The following is a 20,060-nucleotide window of genomic DNA, read 5'->3' as shown; positions in this document are numbered from 1 at the left end:
TAGCCCTGTGGAAGCTTACAACGCCAGACAGCTACCGGTCAGTTGGGAATCAATTTGGAGTGGGCAAATCTACTGTGGGGGCTGCTGTGATGCAAGTAGCCCACGCAATCAAAGATGTGCTGATATCAAGGGTAGTGACCCTGGGAAATGTGCAGGTCATAGTGGATGGCTTTGCTGCAATGGGATTCCCTAACTGTGGTGGGGCCATAGACGGAACCCATATCCCTATCTTGGCACCGGAGCACCAAGCCGCCGAGTACATAAACCGCAAGGGATACTTTTCAATAGTGCTGCAAGCTCTGGTGGATCACAAGGGACGTTTCACCAACATCAATGTGGGATGGCCGGGAAAGGTACATGACGCTCGCATCTTCAGGAACTCTGGTCTGTTTCAAAAGCTGCAGGAAGGGACTTTATTCCCAGACCAGAAAATAACCATTGGGGATGTTGAAATGCCTATATGTATCCTTGGGGACCCAGCCTACCCCTTAATGCCATGGCTCATGAAGCCGTACACAGGCAGCCTGGACAGTAGTCAGGAGCTGTTCAACTACAGGCTGAGCAAGTGCAGAATGGTGGTAGAATGTGCATTTGGACGTTTAAAGGCGCGCTGGCGCAGTTTACTGACTCGCTTAGACCTCAGCGAAACCAATATTCCCACTGTTATTACTGCTTGCTGTGTGCTCCACAATATCTGTGAGAGTAAGGGGGAGACGTTTATGGCGGGGTGGGAGGTTGAGGCAAATCACCTGGCTGCTGGTTACGCGCGGCCAGACACCAGGGCGGTTAGAAGAGCACAGGAGGGCGTGGTACGCATCAGAGAAGCTTTGAAAACCAGTTTCATGACTGGCCAGGCTACGGTGTGAAAGTTCTGTTTGTTTCTCCTTGATGAAACCCCCCACCCCTTGGTTCACTCTACTTCCCTGTAAGCTAACCACCCTCCCCTCCTCCCTTCAATCACCGCTTGCAGAGGCAATAAAGTCATTGTTGCTTCACATTCATGCATTCTTTATTCATTCATCACACAAATAGGGGGATGACTACCAAGGTAGCCCAGGAGGGGTGGTGGAGGAGGGAAGGAAAATGCCACACAGCACTTTAAGCACAGCACTTTAAAAGTTTACAACTTTAAAATTTATTGAATGCCAGCCTTCTTTTTTTTTGGGCAATCCTCTGTGGCGGAGTGGCTGGTTGGCCGGTGGCCCCCCCACTGCGTTCTTGGGCGTCTGGGTGTGGAGGCTATGGAACTTGGGGAGGAGGGCGGTTGGTTACACAGGGGCTGTAGTGGCAGTCTGTGCTCCAACTGCCTTTGCTGCAGCTCAACCATACACTGGAGCATACTGGTTTGGTCCTCCAGCAGCCTCAGCATTGAATCCTGCCTCCTCTCATCACGCTGCCACCACATTTGAGCTTCAGCCCTCTCTTCAGCCTGCCACCTCTCCTCCCGGTCATTTTGTGCTTTCCTGCACTCTGACATTATTTGCCTCCACGCATTCATCTGTGCTCTGTCAGTGCGGGAGGACAGCATGAGCTCGGAGAACATTTCATCTCGAGTGGATTTTTTTTTTCTTTCTAATCTTCACTAGCCTCTGGGAAGGAGAAGATCCTGTGATCATTGAAACACATGCAGCTGGTGGAGAAAAAAAAAGGGACAGCGATATTTAAAAAGACACATTTTATAAAACAGTGGCTACACTCTTTCAGGGTAAACCTTGCTGTTAACATTACATACATAGCACATGTGCTTTCATTACAAGGTCTCATTTTGCCTCCCCTCACCGCGTGGCTACCCCCTCAACCCTCTCCCCCTCTCCCCGTGGCTAACAGCGGGGAACATTTCTGTTTAGCCACAGGCAAACAGCCCAGCAGGAATGGGCTCCTCTGAGTGTCCCCTGAAGAAAAGCACTCTATTTCAACCAGGTGACCATGAATTATATCTCACTCTCCTGAGGATAACACAGAGAGATAAAGAACGGATGTTGTTTGAACGCCAGCAAACATACACTGCAATGCTTTGTTGTACAATGATTCCCGAGTACGTGTTACTGGCCTGGAGTGGTAGTGTCCTACCATGAAGGACGCAATAAGGCTGCCCTCCCCAGAAACCTTTTGCAAAGGCTTTGGGAGTACATCCAGGAGAGCCGTGAATGCCAGGGCAAAGTAATCCTTTCACATGCTTGCTTTTAAACCATGTATAGTATTTTAAAAGGTACACTCACCGGAGGTACCTTCTCTGCCTGCCGGGTCCAGGAAGCAGCCTTGGGTGGGTTCAGGGGATACTGGCTCCAGGTCCAGGGTGAGAAACAGTTCCTGGCTGTCAGGAAAACCGGTTTCTGCACTTGCTTGCTGTGAGCTATCTACAACAACAACATCATCATCTTCTTCTTCGTCCCCAAAACCTGCTTCTGTGTTGCCTCCATCTCCATTGAAGGAGTCAAACAACACGGCTGGGGTAGTGGTGGCTGAACCCCCTAAAATGGCACGCAGCTCATCTTAGAAGCGCCATGTTTGGGGCTCTGACCCGGAGCGGCCGTTCACCTCTCTGGTTTTCTGGTAGGCTTGCCTCAGCTCCTTCAGTTTCACACGGCACTGCTTCGGGTCCCTGTTATGGCCTCTGTTCTTCATGCCCTGGGAGATTTTGACGAAGGTTTTGGCATTTCGAAAACTGGAACGGAGTTCTGATAGCACGGATTCCTCTCCCCAAACAGCGATCTGATCCCATACCTCCTGTTCGGTCCATGCTGGAGCTCTTTTGCGATTCTGGGACTCCATCATGGTCACCTCTGCTGATGAGCTCTGCATGGTCACCTGCAGCTTGCCACGCTGGCCAAACAGGAAATGAGATTCAAAAGTTCGCGGTTCTTTTCCTGTCTACCTGGCCAGTGCATCTGAGTTGAGAGTGCTGTCCAGAGCAGTTACAATGGAGCACTCTGGGATAGCTCCCGGAGGCCAATACCGTCGAATTGTGTCCACAGTACCCCAAATTCGAGCCGGCAAGGCCGATTTAAGCGCTAATCCACTTGTCAGGGGTGGAGTAAGGAAATCGATTTTAAGAGCCCTTTAAGTCGAAATAAAGGGCTTCATCGTGTGGATGGGTGCAGGTTTACATCGATTTAACGCTGCTAAATTCGACCTAAAGTCCTAGTGTAGACCAGGGCATACAGGTTAGAGGACCTTAATTTTGCAGATGACATCAATTTGCTATTCCATTTGTCTGCTAATGCATTTGTATTGGCTTGCATGTCTCTGTGATCTCCAGGTCTATGCACCATTAGTAGGGTTGAAAATCACCACGGAGAAAATTAATACGAGAATTAATGCACAGGAAACACCAATAACATTTTCTGGACTGACTTAGAAGAAGTCCGATATTTCACATATCCTGGCAGCATTGTAAGTACAACATGTGGAATAATCAAAGACCTTAAAGCTAAAATAGCACAAGCCAGACATGCCTTTCTAACTCTATAGATGATTTGGAGAAATGTAACTCTTGTCTTCCAAACTAAACTTTAAATATTTAACACAATTGTGAAGTCGGTCTTATTATATGGTACTGACACTTGGAAACTTATCAACCTTACAATCTAAACTCCAATTTTCCATAAACAGCTGCCTTAGACAAATGCTCAATACCAGATGGCCAGAAAAAAAAATCACAAAGAATCTGGAGAAGAATGAAACAGAAACTGATAGGACAGAATGAAAATGGAGATTGCTGTGAAATAAATGGAGGAAAAAACTAAATAAGTTAGGTGTTGGACTGGAACTCCCAGGGCAAGAGGTGATGAGTAGACCAAAGATATGGAAAACTGAAAGCAATCAGAATGACAGAGGAAGAAGCTAAGGAGACCAGCAAACAGGAAAGGCAGTGGTGAAGGCCCTATGTTCCACACAAAAAAGGAGAGGGGAAGAGAATAAAATATCTATCTATCTATATCTGTATCTTTAAAAGTAGTTAATTTGACATTTTTCTTTTAAAAGCAAATGCAGTGAGTGCAGTTGAGGGGAAGGCCAGTGCTCACACAGTACCAGTGAGTAGTAAGAGTGCTCCCTAGTTATTTATTTTTTTTTTTTGTATTTTTCTTTTTATTTTGCACATGTATCTTTCTGCTCCGGAGGTGGTATTACTTGAACAATGCAATATCACATAAGAATTGGACAAGAAGGATTTTAAGAAATATACCCTATATATTCTAAAATACAGAGCACCCTAGCATAGCACCCTATGCTCCTCCAAAATGACTGAAGTGAGAGAATGGCACAGCAACATTAATTCACTGACTGATCTCTTTGAAGCTTTAAGAGAAGCAGTTGCTCATCAGCTGACTGCACTACATAATATGAACTAAACAAATGATACATTTCATGCAAGTATGAATAAATGGATTGTTACCCAGAATGGAAGTTTATGTAAGAATGTTCAGTGAAGGTGAAGTGGGGGCAAGAGTGTAGGATTTCATGTGATCCCATGCTGGTTTTAAACACCTTCCATCTGCAGAACAGTAGTGATATCTTGGAGCATCTCATTACAATAAGATTAAAAGAAAAATGTTAGTTTAGTCAGAGTACCTTTTAATGTAAATTTTTAAAAAAGGGCGGGGGGACAAAATTTAAATTAAGAAAAGTAATTTGTGATGCAAGGTTCTTTCATGGTGAAACAATCTCACTGTATTTCTATGCCAGCTAAATATTTATATCTTGTAACCCTCTCCCAATAAAGTAAACATTTATTTACTTCAAAATATTCTTAATATAATAGCATACCTTTTTGATCTTTAGATACATCCACACTCCTATCAATCCGGATGACCCTCCACTTGTTGAACAACCCAAGCCAATGTATCCTTATCGAACAGTAGGATGTGTCTTTAATCATCAGATGTTCTTGGGGAATTGCCAGCCCTCCGATGCAGTGGAAGTCTGTGTGTTCGACCTGCATGATGAATCTAAATGGAAACCAATGAGTGGAGAAGCAATCAAATCTGTGTGTTCTCCAGGGGCCACAACTTCACTTCCTCCTTTCCCCCCTCTTTGTGCTTCCACAATAGATGCTGCAGTAATAAGCAATGAGATAGAATTACAGCTGAGAATACTGGTGTCAGAACACAGAAAGGTACTGTTCTTTAATGTTTTTCATTGGTATGCCAAATAAATGAGGTATCAAGTTTTTAGTATCTACTTGTCTAAAAATTTGGAGGGGGGGCATTTTGGTTTACAGTACATGCTCTCAGCAGTCACCATTGCACCACTATTTAGTGTATGTGACTGAAAGAAACTGTTTGAGAGGATTACATCAAGCAATTAAAAAATTTGTAGTTGTTCGTTTTTAATCACTCTAATGTCTGAGTACTTTACAAGATTAAAAATATCTCAGTACCTTCCAAGGTTGGTATTGTCCCTTCTCCTGTTTAACTGATTTCTCATAGTGCAGTAATGTGCTGGGGTTGATTTTTTCTGCATTGGGTATAAAGAAGCCCTTTTAAAAGCAAATGCAATATATTTTTGAAGAAATGCTAGTTTAAATAGTTTAATCTTTAAACATCTGCTAAAGACTTGGGATTAGTCTTTATGATATACCCGTAAGTCTTCACATTAATTTCTGTAAAATTTGACTAATACTTATTAAAAAATTTACACTTTGTTCCACATATAACCTCCTGGATATAGCGTTCCTGGATTTAAGCCCCTCTTCGGCTCATCTCTTTTTTTAACTTTAGAAGAACTCTGTTACATTTCGCCAGTGCAGAAGTATAGTCTGGAAAGATTTTAGTTCTTCGACTAGATGAAGCCATGTATTCCACTTAGATGTGTATGCGCCCAGAACATCAGAGCCACAGATTTTGCCTAGCAGTACCCATAATGAGGCAGCACTTGCGTCTCATGGCCACAGCTCCTCCCCTGGCTACGTGAGGTGGCACCTCCCGTCTCCAAACTCAGTTCCTTCGTACTGCCTGTGGCTAGAGTCTGATCTCTGTGTGGCCTAAACATCACAGTCTCTCACTATTTTAGTGTTTTGGGGTTTTTTTTCTAGCACTATATAATTAATAGTGCCCTTAGTGTTAGTCGTATTTAGTTAAGTATTCCCCTGTGATGCCTTCACTAGGGTTTAAACATTGTCCATGGTGTGGGGGAGTGATCCCCCAACAATGATCCTCACACATGGAGCTTGCTGTGTGTGAGTGAGGCCCACACCAAGGATCAGTGTTTGAGCTGTAGATTGTTCATTAAATGTACTCAGGCAAAGGACCTTCACATGAAGCATCACCTGCTTGAACAGGCCATGTGGCCTGCTTCGGCCTCAGAGGCCTGTGTCAGATTAGAGGTCACCCTCAGGTTGCGAGAGTGTTGCCGCTGGTTCTTCGAGTAGTGTCCCTATGGGTGCTCTACTATAGGTCCAGCAGTGCCCTGTGTGCCTGGGATTGGAGATCTTCAGTAGCAGTACCAATTGGGTTGCACATATGTTCCTCCCTGCAGAATTTGGGCATTGTTCCCGATGTGCAGCAGGCCGTAGAGGATTTTCCCTTTCATGACCGGGTTTTGTTTTCGGACAAGACAGATGAGACCTTGCACTCCTTCAAGGATTCTAGGGCCACCCTACGTTCCTTGGGGGGTATATATACACTCGGTGCAGAGGCGCCATATCAGTGGCCAACAGCAGCAACAATACCATCCGCAAAGCACCTTTGGGCACCCTTTTCCTCCTTGGGAGAAGCGGGATTATCCCAGAAAGGGGTGTAGATCCCAGAGGAGGAGGCAGTTGGGTCTAGAGTTCGACCAGTTGACATACCTTCCCCCGGCACCCCCAAGTGCCCATTTTGATTCTTTTGGTCCAGAGCAGTGGTCTAGTCAATGCTTCCTTTATCCCACTTTTGTTCAGAGACATGCTGGATTACTTTTGACAAAGTTTGGGGCTCGATTACAAGCAATAGCTGGTTCCTAAGCATCATCAAATCGATCTGTGCTATCCAGTTCCTCTCCACTCCTCCTCCCCCACAAACACGCCCTCCCTGTCTGTCTTAAGGGACCCATCTCATGAGATACTATTCCTCAAGCAGCTCCTCTCTTTACTGGTTTTGGGAACAGTGGAGGAACTTTCTCGAGAACAGCGAGGTAAGGGCTTCTATTCCCAATACTCTTTTTCTGTCTCTCTTCTGCTCCCCAAGTTTTTACGAAATGAATGTTCATGGTAATGGCATACCTCAGGAGGAAGGGAATCCGTGTCTTTCTGTATCTGGACGACTGGCTACTGGGAGGCAAGTCCAGGGAAGAAGTCCTTTTTCATTTACATGTTACACTTCGCTTACTCAACTGTATCGGTCTCGTCCTAAACACCAGAGAGTCAACATTGGTCCCACTCAAAAAATCGAGTTCATTGGGGCCCTAATAGACTCTAAGAATTCAAGAGCATTTCTGCCAACCAACCATTTCTAGACAATTCACCGCCTTTGTCTCGATCTGCAGTCTCAACCTTCCAGAACAGTTCATATGTGCCTGAGGCTCTTAAGCCACATGTCTGCAGGCATGCAGGTGGTTCAGTTCACAAGGTTGCATCTTTGCTTTCTTCAGATATGGCTCAGGACTGTTCACTGTCCAATCCTTCATCTCTTGGACAAGTTGGTCCACCTCCCTCTGTCTGATCCTGGACTTCTTTCAGTTGTGGACAGTTGTGAGGAATGTATATCAAGACATCTCCTTCACTCAGCACTTACCAACCAGAACTGTCGTCACTGATTGTTCCCTGATAGGTTGGGGAGAGCATCTGGGATCATTGACAGTTTAGAGCCTGTGGTTGGGACAGGTTTGGTTTGGTCTGTTTTTTTGTTCTTTTTGTTTTTTCTTAAGCCGCTTTGACAGGGTGCTGGGCTGGGACTCTTGGGCCAGCCCTCTGTCACACCATCTCCAATTAAGGGAGTTAAATTGGAGCTTGTCAAGGTTCCTTCCCCACTCTGAACTCGAGGGTACAGATGTGGGGACCTGCATGAAAGACCCCCTAAGCTTGTTCTTACCAGCTTAGGTTAAAAACTTCCCCAAGATACAAACTTTGCCTTGTCCTTGAACCGTATGCTGCCGCCACCACCACCAAGCGTTTTAAACAAAGAACAGGGAAAAAGCCTACTTGGAGACGTCTTCCCCCAAAATGTACCCCCAAGCCCTACACCCCCTTTCCTGGGGAAGGCTTGATAAGAATCCTCACCAATTTGTATGGGGGAACACAGACCCAAACCCTTGGATATTAAGAATAATGAAAAATCAATCAGGTTCTAAAAAGACTTTTAATTAAAGAAAAAGTAAAAGCATCACCGCTGTAAAATCAGGATGGTAAATACTTCACAGGGTAATCCGATTCAAAACATAGAGAATCCCTCTTGGCAAAACCTTAAGTTACAAAAAGACACAAAAACAGGAATATACATTCCATCCAGCACAGCTTATTTTACCAGCCATTAAACAAAAGGAAATATAACGCATTTCTAGCTAGATTACTTACTAACAGTTGTAAGGCTGCATTCTTGATCTGTTCCCGGCAAAAGCATCACACAGACAGACGAACCCCTTTTTTCCACCACCCCTCCGGATTTGAAAGTATCTTGTCTCCTCATTGGTCATTTTGGTCAGGTGCCAGCGAGATTATCTTAGCTTCTTAACTCTTTACAGGTGAACGGCTTTTGCCTCTGGTCAAGAGGGATTTTATTGCACTGTATACAGAAAGGTGGTTACCCTTCCCTTTATATTTATGCCCGAGCTGGCTAGGGAAACCTGCACCTGATTGACAAAGGGGAAACAGCTGTTTGCTTAAGTAGCCTGGGGCTGCATAAAAGCCTTGGGAAAGAAGCCAAGGGGCAGACAGAAAAGGGCAAAGCCAGAGAGTGGAAGCTCTCTTCTCCTGGCTGCAGAGACTGAGAAGACTCAAAGAGGCTGGATTTGTTTGGACTTAAGGTTTATTAATTCTCCAGATGAGGGTAGCCAACTGCCAAGATTTCAATATGTGGCAAGCCATGGCCAAGTTTGAGGATTCACTTTTTGAGGACACCAGGACGGAGTTCTGGGTGATCCTCAAGGGCAAGGCTGTGGCCAGAACAGCCCTGCAAGCAGCCTTGGATGTGGTGGACTCTGTAGCATGCACCATAGCCTCTGCCACTCCATGCGGAGGGTGTTCTGACTCCTCCTCTCAGGCTTGTCAACGGAGGCCCAACAGTCGATACAGGACCTTCCCTTCAATGTCCAAGAGCTGTTTGCTGAGCAGACAGACAATAAATTACACAGGTTGAAGGACTCCTGTACTACATTGAAAACCCTAGGGCTCTACATCATGAGTCAGGCCTGTAAGCGGTTCAAGCTGCAATAGCCCACAGGGTCAAGGGAGCCAACCCAGGCAAGAGACAGCTCATAAGAAGAGCAGAGGCAACAAATGCTGCCAGAGCCACCACCCTCTACCCAGTCGGGCACCGCCCAAAACAGGCATGGTGGCAAACAGGCATTTTGAGGGTGCGCCCAAGGGTGACCTACCAGACTGTACCCTGGATCCATCCTCCCTATGTTTCTCCAATCGCCTTTCTTTTTTCCTCCCTGCATGGACCGCAATAACCTTGGACCGCTGGGTCCTCAACACAGTAGCCCAGGGCTATACTCTCCAGTTTCTTTCTACCTCCCGCCCCCTTCAGGGAGCCTTCTCACAAAAGTCTCCTCACGCAGGATGTGAGGGGCCTGCTGCAGCTAGGAGTGATGGAGGAAGTTCTTTGAGTACAGGAACAAGGGGTTCTTTTCTCGGTACTTTCTGATCCCAAGGGCCAAAGACGGTCTAAGACCCATCCTGGACCTGCGAGACCTCAACAAATACCTAAAGAAGTTGAAGTTCCGCATGGTCTCCCTTGCTTCCATTATCCTCTCCCGGATCGGACACAGATGCTTCCTGTGCTTCACGGGTGGATCAGACTACTGTCAGTTTGCAGTCCTACCTTTCAGCCTAACAACAGTCCTAAGGGTGTTTACCAAGTGCATGTCAGTGGTAGTAGCTTACCTCAGGCTTCAGGGTATTCAAATATACCCGTTTCTCGATGACTGGCTGGTCAAAGGCCTCTCCAGGTCTCAAGTCCAACAGGATGTCGCAGTGCTACAGGTCACGTGCCGGTCCCTGGGCCTGTTCGTGAATGACAAAAAGTCAACTTTCATTCCAGTGCAAAGGATAGAATTCATCAGAATGGTGCTCAACTCCACCTGTGCCAGAGCTTTCCTGTCACAGGAGAGGTTCCAGATGATGGTGGATCTCATTGTGGGGGTCACTGAGTTCCTTCTAACCACAGCTCGGGTATATCTGTGTTAGCTGGGCCACATGGCAGCATGTACGTACGTTGTCCACCATGCAAGGCTCAGAAATTGAACATTGCAGCAGTGGCTGTTGACAATCTATTCCCAGTCCAGGGATCACCTGGGCAAAGTCGTCACCATCACAGGGATGCTCACCTCCCTGCAATGGGGACTGTCCCCTAGGCTGTCCTGAAAGGGGTTCCGTTCGACAGCCCGCGCCACTTGGTTGGACTAATATCGGATGCTTCGGACATTGCCTGGGGAGCACATCTAGGCGAACTACAGACACAAGGGACGTGGTCCCCGGAGGAGATGACATTGCACATAAATGTCAAGGAGCTCAGGGAGGTACATTTGGCCTGCAAGGTCTTCCTACCGCATCTGTCAGGCAAGATGGTGAGAGTGTTGACTGACAATACAGCCTTGATGTTCTACATCAACAGGCAAGGGGGAGCACGCTCATTGGCTCTCTGTCAAGGGCCTCTCTGACTATGGGATTTCCGCATCAAGCATGCGATCCACCTGGAGGCCTGTCACCTCCCCGATGTCAGGAACACGCTGGCAGATTGCCTCAGCAGGTCCTTTTTCTCTCACCACGAGTGATCGCTCCATCCAGAGGTAGCCCGAACGCTCTTTCAGAGATGGGGAACTCTCCAAGTGGACCTGTTCGCCACCAGGCAGAACAGGAAATGACATCAATTCTGTTCCCTGCAGGGTCTGGGCAAGGACTCTCTCTCTCCAACACCTTCTTCCTGTCATTGTCAGGGGGTCTGATGTATGTGTTGCTGCTGATACCACCCGTCAGCAGAGTCCTGTCAAAGATCAAGAGAGACAAGGTCCAAGTCATCATAATTGCCCCGGCGTGGCCATGACAACATTGTTTCGGCATGCTGATGGGCATAGCAGCGACCTGGCCCCTTCCAGACCGACCGGATCTGATTTCCGAAGATCACAGGCGCTTCCTACACCCCAGCCTTGTCTCCCTCCTCCTCACAGCATGGATGCTGCGTGGTTGAACCCAGAGGAGCAGGCCTGCTCTAACGAGGTCCAGCAAGTCCTCCTGGAAAGCAGGAAGCCTTCCACCAAAGCGACCTACCTGGCCAAGTTCTCCCACTAGGCATTTGAGCGTAGCATCTCTCTGTCGCGCTCCTCCTTGCAATCTGTTTTAGATTACCTGCTTCATCTTAAGAACCAGGGATTAGCACTCTCTTCCATCAGGGTGCACCTCACAGCCATCTCCGCTTTCCACCTGTTGATCCAAGGTCAGATGGTGTTCTTGCATGACTTGTCGATCAGATTCCTGAGAGGCCTCAAAAGGTTCTTCCTGTGAGTCCGGGCTCCTGTCCCACAGCCTTTGAGCCTCTGGGCTCCTGCTCCCTTTCCCACCTGTCATGGAAGGTCGCTTTCCTTGTGGCGATAACATCACTGAGATGAGTGTCAGAGATTAAAGCCCTGACATTGGAGCCACCATACACTGTGTTCTACAAGGACAAAGTTCAACTGCGACCCCATCCGGCCTTTCTGTCAAAGTGGTGTCTTCCTTCCATGTCAACCAGGACATCTTCCTCCTGGTGTTTTTGTTCCAAGCTGCACACCACTAGTGAGGAAAGGAGGCTGCACACCCTGGACGTCAAGATGTGCCCTGGCATTTTACCTGGAGCATACCAAGCCCTTCCGTAGGTCTACCCAACTCTTCATCACAACAGTGGACAGGATGAAGGGCCTTCTGGTGTCCTCACAGAGGATTTCTTACTGGATCACCTCCTGCATTCAGACCTGTTACGAGCTGGCACAGGTCCCGTCACCGCCGCCGATCATAAGGGCACATTTGACCAGAGCCCAGGCGTCCTCTGTGGCCTTTCTGGTCCACATTCCCATCCAGGACATTTGCAGAGCCGCAATGTGATCTTCGGTTCACAGCGCATTATGCAATCACTCAGCAGGCCAGAGATGATACTGGGTTTGGCAGAGCTGTGTTGCAATCTGCTCGTCCATGAACTCCTACCCGCCTCCATTGGTACTGCTTGGGCGTCACTTAATATGGAATGGACATGAGCAAGCACTCGAAGAAGAAAATATAGTTATCTGTTCCGTAACTGGTGTTCTTCGAGATGTGTTGCTCATGTCCATTCCGTGACCCGCCCTCCTTCCCCACTGTCTGGTGTCGACCCAAGGGTGAAGCATTGGGCCAGTTCCAGTGCTGTTGATGCCAGGAAGGGCGGACCTCTGCAGGCCTGTGCCAGGTCACTGGCGAGGCGCGCCTCAAGCCTTGTGTGTGGTGCCCTGAGTCCAGAGACTGATGAGGGCTTTGCCGAGCCTGCCTCTCTGCCTTGGAGGCCTGGTGGCTCAGTGTAGGTGAGCGCTGGTGGGATGTCCCCCATGATAGAAAGGACCCAAGGCAGGTTTACCCCTAGACCGGGCTACCACCGTAGCCAGTGTGGGCGGCCCCAGTTGCGCCAGGATATCCTGCGCTGCCTGCAGGACCTCTGGCGTTGACGGGATCTCTAACTGACGAAGGCCCTCATTACTGCCTGGCGTGGCAGACATGGGTTGGGGTGGCTGGACTGCTTGAGCTGAGCCAGGATCCAATTCCCAGTAGGAGGTATCGAGCTGGCCTCCTCAGGCCTTGGCTCCCCCTCCTGCCCTCTCCTTCCCCTTGCGGGATGTAGGAGATCTTCCTCTCCCGGTCTTCTTTTGCTGCTTGGCAGGTGCTGGGGCGGGGGATTGGTGCCAATCCGTCAACAGTGCCGATGGGATGCTTCACACCCACGCTGCACTGCTCAGGGCAGAGTCAGACCTCGACTGTTCTGGTGCTACAGTTAGAGCTGATTCCATTAGGAGTGCTTTGAGATGGAAGTCTCTCTCCCTCTTAGTCTGAGGTTTGAAGGACTTGCAAATACAGCACTTGTCGCTCAAATGCGACTCGCCGAGACACCTTAAACAACTATTATGTGGATCGCTGGTGGGCATCAGTTTCTTGCAACAATTGCAGGGCCTAAAGCCTGGGGACTGGGGCATGCCCCATCCCTAGGCTAAGTCCCATTCGGGACCAACCAAATAAAAACACTCTTAACACTAACACACTAAGGGAAACTTAACTAAGTACAACTATTTTACAAGAAAAGTTCAAAACACTGAACAAAGTGAAAAAAGGCTAGCTGAAGCCGTAGATGTTCCAGCACAGTCACTGGTGGCAAGAAGGAACTGAGGGTGGGGAGAGCTGGTGGCACCCCTTAAACCACCCCTTAAACCACTCCAGAGGGCACCAGAGCCGATCCCCTATGATACCACTGAGGGAAAAACTTCCAGCGCGTGTGGTGAGCACACAAACCTAATATGGAATGGACATGAGCAACACCTCTCGAAGAACACCAGTTATGGAACAGGTAACTGTCTTTTCTTCTAGGTGTGATGCAGATATGTTTTCCGTGACCACCCTCCTTGCCCTCTGCATCAGAGTCTAATCTCTGGGCGTTTGGTGCAAAGGAACTGAGGGAATCGGGGCGATTCTGTCTTGGGAGGAGCTATACCCACAAGGCGCAAGCACCGACCCTTTACTGGTACTGCTAGGAAAAATTCATAGGCTCCAGAGTGCTGGGGAATCATGCACCTAAGTAGAATACACATCTGAATCAGATTGCGAAGAACCACAGTTACAGCAAGTAACTGTTTCTTCCACAGTGGTTGTAAGCAAACTGGTCAGTATTTCTTGCTGCTTTCAAAATTTTGCTTCTCAAGTTCAGGTTCCCATATGTCCAAAACTGTACTGGGGAAAAAGCTAGATTTTTCCCAGGAAGTCTAGGGCTGTAGCAAAAGCCTAAGATTTAGATTTAATCTTCTGACTTGGTGAAACAGATAGATAGGAAGGAACTTGGACAAGTCTTTGATCTCTCATTTTTCAGAAATTCCTAAAATTCCTTAAACTCTTAATACTAAATTTATTATCTGCCTCACTGACCTAATTACGAAGATATTTTCCTGACTGGTTTCAGTGAATAAATTCTCATGACGTTTTCCGTTGCGTTTCTGAAGACTGATTCCAAAATTGTAAGCCCTTCTTTAATCCTCTTTTTTTCCCCCATTAACTGTCTACCTCACTTCATATAAACTGTCTAGCCATGTACAGTAATACTCGCATTAATACAGTGTCTTTCATCAAAAAGAGCCAGATACAAATGTGCTTTCATACTTCACCTACCACTAGAGTGATCAAAGGTCCCAATATTAGAGGCTTGGTCTTACATACACAACTACACCCCCTCCCTCTCCCAAAAAACCCCAATGTGTCCCCCTTTTTCACACTTGCTATCTGGTCAGCCTGCCTACTACTGACATAACACAAAAGTTTAGGACAAGAACTGAATTATTTATTCAGTTTAAACTACAAGAGGAATTTGGGTTGATCAATGTACTTACCTTAATTGCAGTTTAGCCATATCAGGAATAACAGTCACATTCTTAGAACACAGTGTCTTTAGTAGCAGTTGGTCATGATCTCCATATCACATCTCATTGTAATGGTATCCCCCAGCAGTAAATTGGACCATTTTTTCCTTTTACGACTCAGAGAAAGGAATGCTATTGAGCCACTTTCTCTAGAATCTTTGGGGGCATGGCAGTTTTTTGGCACGGTCTCATTCTTGTACTAGATAGACCTAACCCACAAAGTTTATCTGACATGATCACAAACCAAGTTAATTAACTGTATCCTTATCCATGCTTTTTATTTTATGTAAATCTTGAGATTAATTATTCATGCCTCAAGACTGTCAATACTTGCTGCGGAAGAAGAAGCTAGTGGGCTTAGTTTGAAGCCCAGTACTATGCACCAAACACTCTTTAATTTCCTAAACAGGAATTTTTTAACAGTAGATTGGACAAACAAGGTACTACATTATATAGAGCAAATAAAGATCATGCACAGTAGTGAATTTTGTAGTTTTCAATTTATGTATTTTTTTTTTTAAAGTCAGGTTATGCAGTCGATTCCCTTTGGAAATTATTTTTAGTGGGACAGTAGAAATGTTATTTGTAAGTGAATCTTGCTTTGGGATTTGCCTTGCTCTTTTTTTACACACATGCTAACAAAGTGGCTCTTGGCTTTATGCAAAAATTACTTTGTAATTAGGTCAATTGTATTTATTTCTAGTCTGCTTTTTCTTTTTTTTTGACTTGACTTTACTTTTTTCTTGACTTGTACTCTGACTTTACTTTTAATTTTTGCTAATTCACAGTTTAGAGCTAGGAGAAAAACAGAACGTACAAAATTCTAAGTCTGTTGTTGCCATGGATTCAGGTCTCATAATTGCTGTAGAACAGGGGTGGGCAAACTTTTTGGCTCGAGGGCCACATATGGGTATGGAAACTGTATGGCGGGCCATGAATGATCACGAAATTGGGGGTTGGAGGGCTCCAGCTGGGGGTGCGGGCTCTGGGGTGGGGCTGGGGATGAGGGGTTGGGGGTTCAGGAGGGTGCTCCGGGCTGGGGCTGATGGGTTTGGAGGGCGGGAGGGGGATCAGGACTGGGGCAGGGGGTTGGGTTGCACGAAAAGGTCAGGGGGGCAGGGTCCAGGCGGCGCTTACCTCAAGCAGCTCCAAGAAACAGTGGCATGTCCCCCCTGTGGCTCCTACCCAGAGGTGTGGCCAGGCGGCTCTGCCCTGTGTGCAGGTGCTGCCCCTACAGCTCCCATTGGCTGTGGTTTCTGGCCAGTGGTAGTTGTGGGGGCAGCATGCGGAGCCCCCTGGCTGCCCCTATGCGTAGGAGCTGTAGGAGGGACATGCTGCTGCTTCTGGGAGCTGTGTAGAGTGGGGCAAGACGCCGACCCTGCTCCCCGGCTGGAGCGCCAGAGCGGGGCAAGCCCTGGACCCCACTTCCCGGCAGGAGCTTGAGGACCGGATTAAAATGTCTGGAGGACCGGCTGTGGCCCCGGGCCGTAGTTTGCCCACCCCTGCCTGAACCACAAGAACTGTAGCCCTCCCATCATTGCCTCTAAAACAGATTTCCCTTTGAGTGCAAAGTTATCCCACGTGCAGCTCACCCTGAACTAAATCTTCTGTGTATCAGTGTAATTCCTGCCAAAGGCACATTTTTGTAATAGTAGTTGATAGGCCGTACTGACCTTTTTTACTTTTCATTTCCAACATTGACTGATGAATGAAAGATTTGTTGTTGTTTGTTTATTATTTGTAATATTGTAGGGCCTCGGCGCCCTAGTCATGGAGCAGGACCCCATTGCACTAGGTTCCGTACAAACACAGAACAAAAAGACCCTGCCCCAAAGAGCTTACAATTGAAGTATTAAACAAGAGATAGCAGATGGATACTGACAGGAGTATAAGGAAACAATGAGACAGTATTGGTCAGCATGATAGACTTGATCTCAGCACACATATGTAATAGATGTGTTTTAATCTACCATATGTTTAAACTTTTTTTTTAGTGCCTTGAGACCAATCATTCTGTTCTGTGATTCATCCTACAGGATCTAGGCCTTACTACAGTTTGGGATGACCAGCTATCCTATCTCTTGTCACCAGCCTTGGCAGCCTATGAGCTTGAACGCACAACAAGCATCTCTGCAGGAAATGAAGAATTTCAGGATGCTATAAGGAGAGCAGTACCTGATGGTCACACATTTAAAGGATTCCCCATCCATTTTGTTTACAGAAATGCAAGGAGAGCATTTTCTACATGCCTTCGGTAAGATTAAGATGTAAATCTTGTAGTATTAGATTTTATAAACATGTAATTGATTGTGAGTTTTCATAATTGATGAAGTTGAAATCTAAATTATCACCTTTTATTCATAAGGGATTTAACAAGAAAACAGAATGGCATAATGAACTGGAAATGGGGAACAGAGCTTTTCCCATCTAGGTCACTAATCTAAATCTAGTTCAGATCGGTAGTAACTATTTAGTAGCCTGTGTGAAATAAATAATTTGTCTGAGCCCCGTATCTATCTAATGGACAGCTGTTAATATCACGGTAACTACAATCAGTAGAATTATTGGCTGTATTAGCTGAGAGGTCAAGGCTGTGACAGTAGGATTTATTAAAACACTTGAGACACTTCACATTATCAAGCAAAATCAAATTATTTTTCCTATGATCACTGCCCCATGGATTGAAAATTCACTTAAGTCAGTAAGTGAAAAGCAGAAATATATAACCCAGCATCTTGTTGTTGGAAGTGTTTAGTGGGGTGATATACAAAGAGGCCTGTGCTTGGTTTCATTCAGGTTATTTACTTTTCAATACTAATAGGGAGGGCCCTACCAAATTCATGGTTCATTCTGATCAATTTCACAGCCAGAGGGTTTTAAGATTGGTCGATTTCACAATTGCAGATGTTTATAACTAAAATTTCATGGTGCTGTAACCATGGGGATCCCGACCCAAAATGGGATCGTGAGGAGATTGCAAAGTTGTTGTAGAGGGGGGGTCCCAAGCACTGTTCCTGCTAAGTTGTGCGCGTGTGCGCGCACACACGGATCCTGAACCCTGTGCACACGGCGAAACACCGCGCACACAACAGTTTGCACAGAAGACATTTTTTGCACGCACAGCCTCTCAAAAATTAGAGCGAACATTGGTCCCAAGATTGCCACCCTCACTTCTGTGCTGCCTAGCTAGTAGCCTCTGAGCTTCCTGCAGTTAGAGAAGGTTCCGGGAGGTGGAGATGGGTAGGATCCCCCACTCCCATGCTGCTCGGAGCTAGTCCAGGCCAGTGACAGATTAAGGCAGGGGCTCCCTGGAAAAATGGGTTTCCCAACCCCAAAAGAAGCCATAGGGTAGAAACCCCAACTGGGTCACCCTGAGCCCTGGCAGGAGCCCTGGGGGAAGAAGAGTCAAGCCCAGGCACCCCGAGCCCCAACTGCAGCTGCGGGGCTGAAGCCTTGAGCCTGGGCTGCCCTGAGCCTGGGCTGCCCTGAGGTCCGGCTGGGGGGCAGAAGCCCTGAGCCACTCCAGCAGGAGGGAGGTGCCAAAGCTCCAAGCCTCGGTTGCCCTGGCTGGTGGGGTGTGGTGCTGTGGGAGCCCGGGCTGTCCGGGGGTGGGGGATGTGTAAAAGCCCCAAGCCTGGGCTTCTCCAGCTGGAGCAACAGGGAGCAGAAGTCCCCAGCCCGGCAGGAGCTGCTGGGGGTGGAAGGGGAAGCCAGGAGCTCAGCGCCTAGAGCCACAGCAGGAACTTCAGGGGCTGGGGCAGGTAGGGGACAGAAGCCCAGCTCCCGGGCTGCTGCAGCACAGAAGTGAAGGTGTACCACCTTCCTTTCTGTGCTGTCTCTGGAGGTGGATCTGATCTCCTCACCAAGAGAAGCCATGTAGGAGAAGGACAAGTCCTGTCCCTCACCAGCATGGCTAGGAGCCCCAGGCTCCCAGCAGCTGGGGAGATCAGATTTCTTGTGGGAGGGCTGATTTCACGGTCCGTGCACGGCTGTGAAATTGGTAGGGTCCTACCAATAGGATAATGATGTTACTCTGTCATAGCATCAAAAAGCCAGATTCTTGGCATATTGATGTCCTGGAAATATGTCTGTCACTTCAATTATGATTAATACTTGTACAATTTTTTTTAACTAAAAAGTTTAATAGTGATTTAGTCACTCATAACTAATCGCAATATTTAAACCATATTATTCATGTTTCCTCTCTGCCAAATAGGTCTCCTTTCTGTGAAGAAATAATCTGTTGTAGAGGAGACCAAGTGCGGCTTGCAGTTCGTGTGCGAGTGTTTACATATCCCGAATCTGCATGTGCTGTTTGGATCATGTTTGCTTGTAAATATCGTTCTGTACTTTAAAAAAAAATCACGTATACTTCTTAGAGCCTTGAAACAGTGTACATAAGTGTTAGTACAAATGAACATTATTATTAAAAATCATATTAATTACAACATTTCATGTTTCACTTTGGATAAACACCACTCTGATGATGGTTGTGAATATTTTAATGTGTGTATTTAAAACAAAATTAAGGAAAAATACTTGTATATACTGTAATGTGTATTTATATAAAGTGTATATTTTTATTTTAATAAAAGTTGCTTTATTTACATTTTTAGAGGTAAAGATCTGCATTCATTAAAACATGTATGCAAATATCTACTACTTTTTCACAGTTGCAAATTGTGGAAGGATTCATCAAAAGTAAGCATCCTTTCTGTACATTCCTATTTACCCAAGTCCACTGGTGTTTCCTTTGCTTACTCTTGGGAGACTCTTTCACTTTGTCAACCCTCCCTCCCCCCCTTTTTTTTGTTTCTGGTTTGCACCAAATATTTTCACCAATATGCTAATAGTCACTTTGTTAGGAGGGGATACACTTTTATCCCTGTCTCAATTACATACTGGTCTAGGCATCTTTTGACAGCACTTAGGAAGCAATCACAGGATAGAGTCCTAGGATATCTCATTTGATAGCTTCCTGATTAGTTGGGAAAAGTCCTAAATTCTTCCTTCTGAGGTTCTTTAACACCAGGCTACAGGCACTTAGGGTATGTCTACACTACGGAATAAGGTCGAATTTATAGAAGTCGGTTTTTTAGAAATCGGTTTTATATACTCAAGTGTGTGTGTCCCCACAGAAAATGCTCTAAGTGCATTAACTCAGCGGAGTGCTTCCACAGTACCGAGGCTAGAGTCGACTTCCGGAGCGTTGCACTGTGGATAGCTATCCCACAGTTCCCGCAGTCTCCGCTGCCCATTGGAATTCTGGGTTGAGATCCCAACGCCTGATGGGGCTAAAACATTGT

General features: G+C 46.7%; 1 protein-coding gene across 1 annotated transcript in view; it reads left to right on the top strand.

The window, feature by feature from the left end:
- The window catches only part of CEP76 (centrosomal protein 76), a 46,402-nt gene extending 27,121 nt beyond the window's left edge, over window positions 1–19,281 (top strand). Inside the window, exons 10-12 of the mRNA XM_077809068.1 lie at window positions 4,783–5,116; window positions 16,791–17,008; window positions 18,971–19,281. Coding sequence (XP_077665194.1) covers window positions 4,783–5,116; window positions 16,791–17,008; window positions 18,971–19,109 — 691 coding nt within the window. The 3' untranslated portion in view covers window positions 19,110–19,281. The remainder of the gene's footprint in view (window positions 1–4,782; window positions 5,117–16,790; window positions 17,009–18,970) is intronic.
- Window positions 19,282–20,060: the final 779 nt, after the last annotated feature.

The sequence above is a fragment of the Eretmochelys imbricata genome, chromosome 2, assembly GCF_965152235.1.
Source record: "Eretmochelys imbricata isolate rEreImb1 chromosome 2, rEreImb1.hap1, whole genome shotgun sequence".
In the NCBI taxonomy this organism is placed as follows: Eukaryota; Metazoa; Chordata; order Testudines; family Cheloniidae; genus Eretmochelys; species Eretmochelys imbricata.
The sequence above is the reverse complement of the archived record's forward strand: the minus strand, read 5'-3'. Positions and strand labels throughout refer to the sequence as shown.